At 45.3% G+C, this 12,624-nt stretch overlaps 1 protein-coding gene across 3 annotated transcripts in view; it reads left to right on the top strand.

Annotated features, from left to right (window-relative positions):
• The window catches only part of mid2 (midline 2), a 267,487-nt gene that overhangs the window by 250,470 nt on the left and 4,393 nt on the right, over positions 1 to 12,624 (top strand). For all 3 annotated transcript variants that reach the window (XM_080187569.1, XM_080187568.1, XM_080187570.1), the window contains exon 8: positions 1,450 to 1,611. In XM_080187569.1, coding sequence (XP_080043695.1) covers positions 1,450 to 1,611 — 162 coding nt within the window. The remainder of the gene's footprint in view (positions 1 to 1,449; positions 1,612 to 12,624) is intronic.

Genomic DNA, 12,624 nt, shown 5'->3' on the forward strand with positions numbered 1-12,624 from the left:
CAGAGTGTAGTTTATTATTTGGATAGCAGTGGCCAATATTAACACTTGACTGAGTTTCAAGTGATAATAGGGTTCAGCGCAATATGCAATTCAACTGACATGTTTCAAGATGTTGTAATAACAGACTGTCTCTTTGGTGTGATTTCCGGTTTACTGACAGAAACTCATTGGATCAATTAACTTAAAAAAAAATTCAATTCCTTAGCTTCTGAAATACAAAAAATTTTGAAATTGATCAGCAAACACATCAAGAATTGATTCTTCATGGATCCTGAATTGAAACAAGTTTAAACATCCTTCCTGAGGGCTCCCCAGGGTTTGGGGGAAATCTGTCAGGGTTTTCACCCGAATCCACTCCCCAGCCAGATGAGTTACGGATGTTGAATTAGGACGGGGATATCCTCAACTTTGATGGTTTCTTTGGGTAAATTGCAAAGTGACACTTGCTGTTTATATGTATACAGTTGGAAAGGGTTGCCCATGTCACTGTACTCCAACTAGAGTCACCAAATGTAATAGCAGACATAGGAAAAGAGAAAAAGGAAAAGAGAAGACAAAAATAAGCAAAGGAAAAGAAAACTTAGTTTAAATGATGGTTCTTCAAAGGTTGCAGTATTTCCTGACTTCTACAAAGGATCCACTTAAATTGGCTGAAGTACAGAATGGGGATACAACACAAACTGTCATAATTTAATTTTTTGCCATCACACTTATTCATCTTTTGAAATGTCATAGCAAATTTGGGTAACATTTTTATAAAATGAGTATGAATGAAAGAATGTCAAAGTCAGAATATCCCAAGTCAGAGTTAACTTTACTGATTGCCTTTAAAATAAATAAGTCAGGGATCTGATCTGCAGTAAGAATCCAAATTAAAATCAAAATTCACACAATCAGTATTCATTTTTCAACAATTCAACTCGGTACCTTAGCAAGGACCCAACTTCAATTAACTACAGAATAATTAATTGTGTATTATACAGCATGACACTCCTGTCCTTTTATAAAATGGCTTTTCATCCAACTTCAGTGGTTCCAACTTATTAGGAGCAATGTAGATGAAATGTGTTGCTCATTTAATAATCTAGGCCGCAATATTCCAGTTGAAAGGTAGAAGTCGGAAGGATCAGCCACAGTGGTAATCAAAATTGGGGTAGAAACCAAGATCTGCCAAATTTTGATTCTGTGCATTCAACAATTCAACGTCTTGTTAAAAGGTGCAGGTGAGTCTTCCGTCATATCTCACCAAGGCCATTAAGTACAATTCCAAAAGTCCCTCTCATTCTATATATGACTGAACGTCTTGTTTGTCAGAGTCATAGTTTATAGATAATAGGTAAATTCAAACTCTATGCTCTCCAATGGAGTTTTTTGTTCAAAAACAACTCAAATGTTTGATTATTTTGTTGTGCTTATTCCTTTATTTAGCCATAACTCTTCTCATTACAGGTTTGTACAATTCCATTGATAGTTGGATGATTGTTCCCAACATAAAGCAAAACCATTACACTGTGCATGGATTACAATCTGGGACCAGATATATCTTTATTGTGAAGGCAATCAACCAGGCTGGCAGTCGCATCAGTGAACCGGCCAGACTGAAGACTAATAGTAAGTATTCCCTGATGATTTCTTAGTTGTGTTGTTTACTCAAGACTGGTAATTAACTGATAATTAACTAGAAACCTCCAGTTGGCCTTATCCACTCCTTTGACAATTAACAAACTTCGGGACAGAATCATCCATTTGGTTAACAAGTGAATAAATTTTATTTTGACCTTCTTCCCTGCTGCCATCAGACTTTTGAATGGACTGACCTTGCATAAGGACATAAGAAATAGGAGCAGGAGTAGGCCATCTAGCCCATTGAGCCTGTTCCGCCATTCCATAAGATCATGGCTGATCTGAGTGGGTTCAGTTCCACTTACCTGCTCGCTTCCCATGACCCTTAATTCCCTTATTGGTCAAAAATCTGTCTATCTGTGACTTAAACACATTTAATGAGGTAGCCTCTACTGCTTCAATGGGCAGAGAATTCCAAAGATTCACTGCCCTCTGGAAGAAGGAGTTCCTCCTCAATTCTGTTCTAAATTGACTCTCCCCTATTTTGAGGCTGTGCCCCCTAGTTCTTGTTTCCATTCTAAGTGGAAATAACCTCGCTGCTTCTACCCTGTCCAGCCCCTTCATTATCTTATATGTCTCTAAGAGATCTCCCCTCAACCTTCCAAACTCCAGTAAGTAGAGGCCCAGTCTACTCAATCTCTCCTCATAAGCTAACCTCCTCATCTCCAGAATCAACCTGGTGAACCTTCTCTGTACCCCCTCCAAAGCTAATATATCCTTTCTTGAATAAGGGGACCAAAATTGTACTCTAAGTGCAGCCTCACCAATACCTTGTACAATTGCAGCAAGACCTTCCTGCTTTTATATTCCACCCCTCTCACAGTAAAGGCCAACTTTCCATTTGCCTTCCTGATCACCTGCTGCACCGGCAAACTGAGTTTTTGTGGTTCATGCACAAGGACCCCCAGGTCCCTCTCAAAGTAGCATGTTGTAATTTTTCGCTGTTTAAATAAATTCATCAAGCGTAACTTTCCCTTCATGAATCCATGCTGTGTCTACTTGATTGAACCATTCTTTTCCAAGTGTCTTGCTATTTCTTCCTTAATGATAGATTCCAGCATTTTCCCAACTACGGATGTTAAGTTAACCAGCATGTAGTTACCTGCCTTTTGTCTACCTCCTTTTTTAAACAGTGGCTGATAACTTTCATAATCTATCTTTTCTTTCTTTATTGCTTTCTTAGTAGTTCTTTGTTGTTTTTTAAAGCTTTCCCAATCTTTTAGTTCCCCACTAATTTTGGCCACTCTGTATGCATTGGTTTTTAATTTGATACTCTCCTTTATTTCCTTAGTTATCCATGGCTGCTTATCCCTTTTCTTACATTCCTTCTTTTTCACTGGAATATATTTTTGCTGAGTACTGAGAAAAAGCTCCTTAAAAATCCTCCACTGTTCCTCAACTGTCCCACCAACTAGTCTGTGTTCCCAGTCTACATTAGCCAACTCCACCCTCATCCTATCATAGCCCCCCTTGTTCAACCAGAGGACACTGGTTTGGGACCCTACTTTCTCATCCTCCATCTGTATTAGAAATTCAACCATATTGTGATCACCCATTCCAAGAGGATTCCTCACAAGGAGATCATTAATTTTACCTGTCTCATTACACAGGACCAGATCCAAGATAGCTTGCTCCCTCATAGGTTCTGTAACATATATTCGAGGAAACTATCTCAACAACATTCAAAGAACTCTTCCTCAAGTCCACTGTGTCCGACTTGAGTTGACCAATCAATATGGCTGTTAAAATCCCCCATGATTATTGCTATTCTGTTTTTACATGCATCTGTTATTTGCTTGTTTATGGCCCGCCCCCCCTCAAAGTTATTATTTGGGGGCCTATAGACTACTCCCACCAGTGACTTTTTCCCCTTACTATTCCTTATCTCCACCCACATTGATTCCACATTTTGCTCCTTAGAGCCCATGTCGTCTCTCACTACTGCCATGATGTTATCCTTAATTAACAGTGCAACCCCACTTCCTTTTCCTTCCTGTCTATCCTTCCGAATTGTCTGATACCCCTGGATATTTAGTTCTTAGTCCTGGTCACCTGGCAACCACGTTTCTGTAATGGCCACTAGATCATACCCATTTATACTGATCTGTGCCATCAACTCATTCACTTTGTTTCGAATGCTACGTGCATTCAGGTAAAGTGTCTTTATGTTAGTCTTTCTTACCTGGACCCGATTTGTTAGTGCATTCCTTTGTTTGCATGCTCTGTCCCTTCCTGTCACAGACTGGTTATTCTTCCCCAGACGATCTCCCTGCATTTCATTGATCACCTCCCTTCTCATGCTTGTCATCTTTTTTATTCTGTCTGAGATTAGATTCCTGCTACCTTCTATACTCTTTGTCCTATTACATGGCCTGGAAACTTTACTAACCTCTCCTGAGCCCTCGGCTCCTTTAACTAGTTGAAAGTCCTCATCATTAACCTGCACTCCTACCCTCTCCTTTACCTTTGATCTTGTAATTCTCCATACAACTGAACCCTCCCCCCCACTATTTAGTTTAAAGCCCTACCTACAGCCCTAGTTGTACGATTTGTCAGGACTCTGGCCCCAGCACAATTCAGACGAAGACCATCCCATCGGAACAGACCCCATCTTCCCCAAAAATTGCATTAAATTGATCTTTCTCTACATCCTAGCTCTGACTGTAACACTGTATTCTGCACTCTCGCCTTTCCTTCTCTGTGAATAGTATACTTTGTATAGCGCACAAGAAACAACATTTTTCACTGTACATGTGACAATAATATATCAAATCAAATCAACTTACTTAGCAATGGGCCCTCCTCAGGTTGATATAACCCTTTTGGATAATGTAAGCAATAGCTTGGTTTTGCTAAAAACCTAAAGACAGAATGTAGCTGAAGCATTTACACTTCCATTTCAGTTAGCTAATCTCAGCTAAGCAAGCAGGAGACATGTTAAAATGCCACCAAGAACCCCTTGGTTAGAGAGGGGGGGGAGCGGGGAGTAGCTTCTCCTCCTGTTGGCTATTCAGTGATTGCTGCTAGAAAATGCCTATGTGAATGATAATTAAGCTAGGATTAGGCTTGGAATCAGCCTCCAGAGCCTAGCAAAGTCACTTTGTAAGGTTTACTTGTTATCACTCTGTACCATGTGTATGCTGAATGGAATGCATAATGGAGTGTTGTGACAATATAATAATAATAAAAGATTTAATTTCCTCTGGTGGTACACTGGTTACCGTGTTTGAGTTATATTCCTTTGTGTGCTGTTTAAATGCAATTAACAGATCTATTACATTACAATTGCACACATAGGGATTTTACATGAATACAATAACCACGTGCAATTAGGAGGAAATGAAAATTCTCACCAGGACCCTTTTGAAGACTGTTCAAAAGGAATGTGAACTTTAGTGTTAATTTTTATGTCTATTTCTGTCAAACACACAGTAAATTTAATGAAGTAATCAAAGGCATGATATTTTTATTCAAAAACTATTTTATCACTGTTTATATTTGGGGTCAAATTTCAGAGCATGAAATCAGAGAATAAAATACAGAAGACTACTCATAAGCAAAACAGAACAAAGAGACGGTTGAGTCCTGGCAGTGCAAGGGAGATAGATTTACATGCCAAGTTGAAATAAGACATCACAGAAACATTTCTGAATGAGGTCTACTGATGTTGGTTGTTGTTGAAAGCAAAAATATTCAAAAACAATTCATTTTCCCCCTCCTCTTTCTCTAAGTCAACTCTCACAATTTCACAAGCTAGCAGCCCAATAGTAGCTCACACTATTCGCACTGTGGAAGTATCCAAGAGCTGTTCAATTGTGAGGAGGTGACACAGTAAATTCAATTCTATAATCGCCTAATGGTTATATGTCACACGTTCCAAAGGAAATCACTTGATAAATATCAGAAGCAGGAATCACGACTGATTCTACTCCTCCTTAACCAGGACTATGGTGGCTAATTCCTGCAGCTCAATAATTATTACAAAAAAACTAAGTAGTGCAGGTCAAAGTAAGGATCAAACCTTAGACCTTTTGATCTGTATAACTAAGTGTAATACTGGGAAGTATGTTTAACTACTTGGCAGTCCAAGTTCAACAGCCTATTTAAACAGTAGACTCTCTCTCCACAGGTGCTGTCAGACCTGCTGAGATTTTCCAGCATTTTTCTGTTTTTGTTTTAGATTCCAGCATCCACAGTATTTTGCATTTATCTAACCATTTAGCAACTCCATCTTAAAAAAAAATGGTTCTTCGTCCAGGAAGGTGACAATTCAGTTTGTCAGGACGGTATGGCCAGACGCTGTGTCCACTCAGTTAGAGAGGGTAAAAATCAGACTCTAGTCCCACTTCTAAAGAACCTCCAATCTGTGAGCCTTTGAAAGAAAAGATTTGTATTTCTGTTGTGCTTTCACAGCCATTGAACATCCCAAAGTGCTTGAGAGCCAATTAAGTGTCACCATTGTAAAGGTTGAACTGATTTCAGCTTTGATGCTCTTTTTATTCAACTAACCTGATGATGCTCAAGAATAACAAATGAAGAGAGATTGCTTGCACTAGACAGCACTAAGCCAAGGTGGATACTCACAGTTGCTCACTGTTATGTGGAGGAAGTGCTATGTTGTCAGAGGTGCCCTTTTACAGATAATTAAACAAACAGAGACTGTGACTGCTCTCCCAGATAGGTGTGAAAGATCCATTAGCAATATTTGAAGAAAGGGGTAAAGTATGAGGGCATTCCCATGATGTCCTAGACAAAAACTTACCACCCAATCACTAAAACGATTATTTGTCACGTATTTCATTGCAATTATTTAAGCCTTGCTGGGTCCAAGTTTGTTACTGTGCAAACTGACATTAGTCCAGCGATCGCATTTCAAAGTCTGCTTTATTGCTTGCACAGTTCTTTGGGAAGTTTTGTGAATGGCTATATTTATCTAAAGGAAACTGGGGTGTAAAATATTTTTTATATAATGCAAGGAGTGTAACTTTACCAAAATTATCTCCCAGTGCTGCAGAATGGTGTATGAGTTAGGGATTCAGTACCGTGAGAATGAGTCAGGTAGACTTGGTCCATTGAAGTCGTGGGCAGAATTTTTATTGCCCCAAGGTGATGGGCTTTGGCAGTGGGGTAAAGGCATCTAATCTAGGAAAATAGTGGGGAGCTGAGTCAGGGTAACTCCCAATGGATTTCTGCCACCAGAAAAGTTTCCCAATGGCCGACCGGGATGTGGATCAGCTGCTGGCACTAAGGAGGTGGGCAGACAGTTTCAATAATTAAAGCCCTTTCAAGGGGTGACTTAGAGAGTTGAGTGTCATTTTGTCAGTGATTGAGCTGTCCGCCACCTCTCTGTGGCAGGCTGGCAGCATCATTGAGTCCAGAGACCTCCCAAACTGGGGCTGCTGGCAACCATGGACCAAACATTATAGTCAGAGGGACTCTTCCCACCCCAGCAACACCTCCCCCTGCCCCCCCAATTCCAAAGGGCTTGCCTGATTGGCCCTTCTGAATTTGATTTTAAATTTATACCTCTGAGGCCACCTTAAGTTTGAGCCTTCATGGTTTCCTAACAGTCTAAGCACAGCCCACCTCTCTTGATGTGGTTGTTGAGGCTCTGGAGCTGGTGTTAGAGCTAGCAGCATCATTAGGAGTATGCTAATCTTTATTGGATGGTGAGTTAGGCCTACACTCCGCAAGTGCAGCCCTGATATTCCCATTTGATTCTGACATCAATGTCCTGAACATGGGAAAATCCTGCCCTGTGTACCTGAATCAGATATTGGTTTAAATCACAAGTACATCTATCAGGAGCTGGCTCTGTAACAAACTATCAACAGGACATAAACTGATCAGGAATCTTGGCAGGTGAAGAACACCATTAATCTTAGTAGTTATGTCAGGAGCTTTGTTGTCTAGCTAAGAAGATATCACAGGCTGAGGGATTAGAATCACTGAATCCCTTCCAATATAGTCATTCATGTTAAAGACTCTAAATTACACATGTATATCGGAGACCTGTTGCTACGGAGGCTGCTTTCATTCTGCTTTATTATCTTGTGATGGATTGAATGCCTGTATTCTCAAAGGAAAGCATCAAAATGAAACTGTTTAAAATTGCAACTCTAACTTGAGTTTGGTAGCTGCTGATTTTTAGGCATAGTATCTATCAGTAATATTTTATTTGTCTTTTTATCCTTATATGGGATATAGGCATCACTGAATAAAACAGCATTTATTGCCCATCTCTAGTTGCAAAGTGGCAGCCCATGCAGGAAGCACCTCTGACCTGAACACATCACCTCCAACAGCAACAAATACTGAGTTCCAAGCCTTTATTTTGAATACAGCTTGATGGAGAAGCATTGCCTCTGAATTGTGTCTCTGGTCAATAGTTTTATTGAGTTTAATGCCAGCACTGGAGACAGGGGGGGTGGGGGGTAGGGGAGGTTTGGGGGCAGCGATTCTCCCAAAAGTGTTGAATTGGTGGGAAAATTGTCCCAGATCAGAATGTTTCCTCAGTGCAGCTTCAGACCTGAATCTTCCCACTCTGTGCACTAAAGAGGTCACAATCATGAATCTCATTTAAAACCCGGGGTGTGTGGGGTGGTGGAGGCCGGGGTGGGGGGCGCTGCCTATTCATGCCAGAGTCTGACAGTGTGCCAGTACTCTGTGCATGCACAGTGGCCCCAATCTGTCAGACTCCCGTTTGCTGGCCAGCTCGGGACCCCCACAGTGCTGCCTCTCCAGCTCCCTGCACATCTGATCACAGCCCACACAACAATATCTGGGCCAACCCTGATTCCCCCCCAACCCTGGAACATCCCAATGTCAAGCCCACCTGCCCTCAGCAGTGGCGGTTCCCCCCACTCCCTCACCCCACCAGACCTCCCCCCTCCCCAGGGCAGCAGCCCCCGCCCCCAGCCCTCCCCGCAGACCACCATCCCCCCGCCAACCCTGATCTCCCTCCAGCCCAGATGCAGAGTGGCAGCGGGACACCCCCACCCCACCAATTGTCCCTAGGCCCCACCCATAATATCCTCACCCTAGGCACTGCCTGATGGGCAGTGCCAAGGTGCCCCCTGGGCACTTTGCCCTTGGCCAGTGCCCATGTCCAGGGGGCACCACTCCCATGCCGTCCGACCCCCTGGGGGGGCCCCGATTGCCCCTCCTTCATTCCGGCAAGGTCTCCCACTAGTTCCCCAAACATGGGGAGCTCTTCTAAACTCCGCCAAAGTGAAATATTCCTGCCAGGGTGGGAGGTATTCTCAGGACCAACAAATTCCATGCTGGGCCTGATAATCACATGCAAAATATTTAAAATACACTTCAAAAAGATTCAAATGACTTATCCCTCTTCCCACCGGTTTCCAAAGTGATCTCCACTGCAACTGTTCTCCGGCTCTGGGAGACACGCATGCGTTCCCAGCGCACGTGCAAATCCCGCAAAATGTCTGACACATGATCCTCCAGACTGGACCTGCCAGAAAAGTTGAGAGTCGCAATGGGAGAATCTGGCCTGGGGTTTCTGCTGGTGTCAAATATTAAACTGCAATAGAGTCAGCTACAAAATGGAGCCAACCATCTGGCATTGGCAACGTAAGATGTGCCACATGGCTCGCTAAATCAACTTTCATTGAGAATACATTTGTGCATATGTTATGCCTATTATGCACTGGGAGATAAGAGCGCATGCGCAGTAGTACCCTCTGGCAGTTAGCAGCCAGCTCCCCAGCATGAATAGGAGCATGGTTTAAAGGAGATGTACGAAGCAGATTTCTTACACAGAGGGTGGTGGATGCCTGGAACTCACTGCCGTTGGAGGTAGTGGAAGTAGATACAATAGTGACTTTTAAGGGCCGTCTTGACAAATACATGAATAGGATGGGAATGGAGGGATATGGTCCCCAGAAGGGTGGGGATTTTAGTTAAGTCAGGCAGCATGGTCGATGCAGGCTTAGAGGGCCTGTGCTGTAATTTTCTTTGTTCTTGTTCTTTGTCCTTTGAATAGACTCCATCCACTCACCCTCGTGGTGAGAAACCCATTTTGCCTTATTATTTTTTCTAAGTACCATAAAAGTGCGGCTGGGAGCTCACCCAAAAATGAATGTAATTCTCTCCCATTTTCACATTTGTTTGGCACTTTTTAAGAAAGATCACGCCCATGGAGTATAAGGAACAAATTGAAAGAATGACAGGCATAAATCCAACTTGGAGGGTTTGATATGGTGGCCAAAGCTGGCTCATGACTGCAAGGAGGTCATGACATGAGCAAAACCCCCTGCACCACACTCTGCCCTTGTTACTGATCCCCCTGTACCACACTCTGCCCCTGTTACTGATCCCCCTGCACCACACTCTGCCCCTGTTACTGATCCCCCTGTACCACACTCTGCCCCTGTTACTGATCCCCCTGCACCACACTCTGCCCCTGTTACTGATCCCCCTGCACCACACTCTGCCCCTGTTACTGATCCCCCTGCACCACACTCTGCCCCTGTTACTGATCCCCCTGCACCACACTCTGCCCTTGTTGCTGATCCCTCTGCACCACACTCTGCCCTTGTTACTGATCCCTCTGCACCACACTCTGCCCTTGTTATTGATCCCTCTGCACCACACTCTGCCCTTGTTACTGATCCCCCTGCACCACACTCTGCCCTTGTTACTGAACCCTCTGCACCACACTCTGCCCTTGTTGCTGATCCCTCTGCACCACACTCTGCCCTTGTTACTGATCCCTCTGCACCACACTCTGCCCTTGTTACTGAACCCTCTGCACCACACTCTGCCCCTGTTACTGATCCCTCTGCACCACACTCTGCCCTTGTTGCTGATCCCTCTGCACCACACTCTGCCCTTGTTACTGAACCCTCTGCACCACACTCTGCCCCTGTTACTGATCCCTCTGCACCACACTCTGCCCTTGTTACTGAACCCTCTGCACCACACTCTGCCCTTGTTACTGAACCCTCTGCACCACACTCTGCCCTTGTTACTGAACCCTCTGCACCACACTCTGCCCTTGTTGCTGAACCCTCTGCACCACACTCTGCCCTTGTTACTGAACCCTCTGCACCACACTCTGCCCTTGTTACTGATCCCTCTGCACCACACTCTGCCCTTGTTGCTGATCCCTCTGCACCACACTCTGCCCTTGTTACTGAACCCTCTGCACCACACTCTGCCCTTGTTGCTGATCCCTCTGCACCACACTCTGCCCTTGTTACTGATCCCTGGCACCACACTCTGCCCTTGTTACTGAACCCTCTGCACCACACTCTGCCCCTGTTACTGATCCCCCTGCACCACACTCTGCCCTTGTTACTGAACCCTCTGCACCACACTCTGCCCTTGTTACTGAACCCTCTGCACCACACTCTGCCCTTGTTACTGATCCCTCTGCACCACACTCTGCCCTTGTTACTGATCCCCCTGCACCACACTCTGCCCTTGTTACTGAACCCTCTGCACCACACTCTGCCCTTGTTGCTGATCCCTCTGCACCACACTCTGCCCTTGTTACTGAACCCTCTGCACCACACTCTGCCCTTGTTACTGAACCCTCTGCACCACACTCTGCCCCTGTTACTGATCCCTCTGCACCACACTCTGCCCTTGTTACTGAACCCTCTGCACCACACTCTGCCCCTGTTACTGATCCCTCTGCACCACACTCTGCCCTTGTTACTGAACCCTCTGCACCACACTCTGCCCCTGTTACTGAACCCTCTGCACCACACTCTGCCCCTGTTACTGATCCCCCTGCACCACACTCTGCCCCTGTTACTGATCCCTCTGCACCACACTCTGCCCTTGTTACTGAACCCTCTGCACCACACTCTGCCCTTGTTACCGAACCCTCTGCACCACACTCTGCCCCTGTTACTGAACCCTCTGCACCACACTCTGCCCTTGTTACCGAACCCTCTGTACCACACTCTGCCCCTGTTACTGAACCCTCTGCACCACACTCTGCCCTTGTTACCGAACCCTCTGCACCACACTCTGCCCTTGTTACTGAACCCTCTGCACCACACTCTGCCCTTGTTACCGAACCCTCTGTACCACACTCTGCCCCTGTTACTGAACCCTCTGCACCACACTCTGCCCCTGTTACTGATCCCCCTGCACCACACTCTGCCCCTGTTACTGATCCCTCTGCACCACACTCTGCCCCTGTTACTGATCCCTCTGCACCACACTCTGCCCTTGTTACTGATCCCCCTGCACCACACTCTGCCCTTGTTACTGAACCCTCTGCACCACACTCTGCCCTTGTTACTGAACCCTCTGCACCACACTCTGCCCCTGTTACTGAACCCTCTGCACCACACTCTGCCCTTGTTACTGATCCCCCTGCACCACACTCTGCCCTTGTTACTGATCCCCCTGCACCACACTCTGCCCTTGTTGCTGATCCCTCTGCACCACACTCTGCCCTTGTTACTGAACCCTCTGCACCACACTCTGCCCTTGTTACTGAACCCTCTGCACCACACTCTGCCCCTGTTACTGAACCCTCTGCACCACACTCTGCCCTTGTTACTGATCCCCCTGCACCACACTCTGCCCTTGTTGCTGATCCCTCTGCACCACACTCTGCCCTTGTTACTGAACCCTCTGCACCACACTCTGCCCTTGTTACTGATCCCTCTGCACCACACTCTGCCCTTGTTACTGATCCCTTGCACCACACTCTGCCCTTGTTACTGAACCCTCTGCACCACACTCTGCCCTTGTTACTGAACCCTCTGCACCACACTCTGCCCTTGTTACTGATCCCTTGCACCACACTCTGCCCTTGTTGCTGATCCCTCTGCACCACACTCTGCCCTTGTTACTGAACCCTCTGCACCACACTCTGCCCTTGTTGCTGATCCCTCTGCACCACACTCCGCCCTTGTTACTGAACCCTCTGCACCACACTCTGCCCTTGTTGCTGACCCTCCTGCACCACACTCTGCCCTTGTTGCTGACCTTCCTGTACCACACTCTGCCCTTGTT

This window comes from Carcharhinus amblyrhynchos, chromosome 4, assembly GCF_965287045.1.
Source record: "Carcharhinus amblyrhynchos chromosome 4, sCarAmb.v2.hapA, whole genome shotgun sequence".
NCBI lineage: Eukaryota > Metazoa > Chordata > Chondrichthyes > Carcharhiniformes > Carcharhinidae > Carcharhinus > Carcharhinus amblyrhynchos.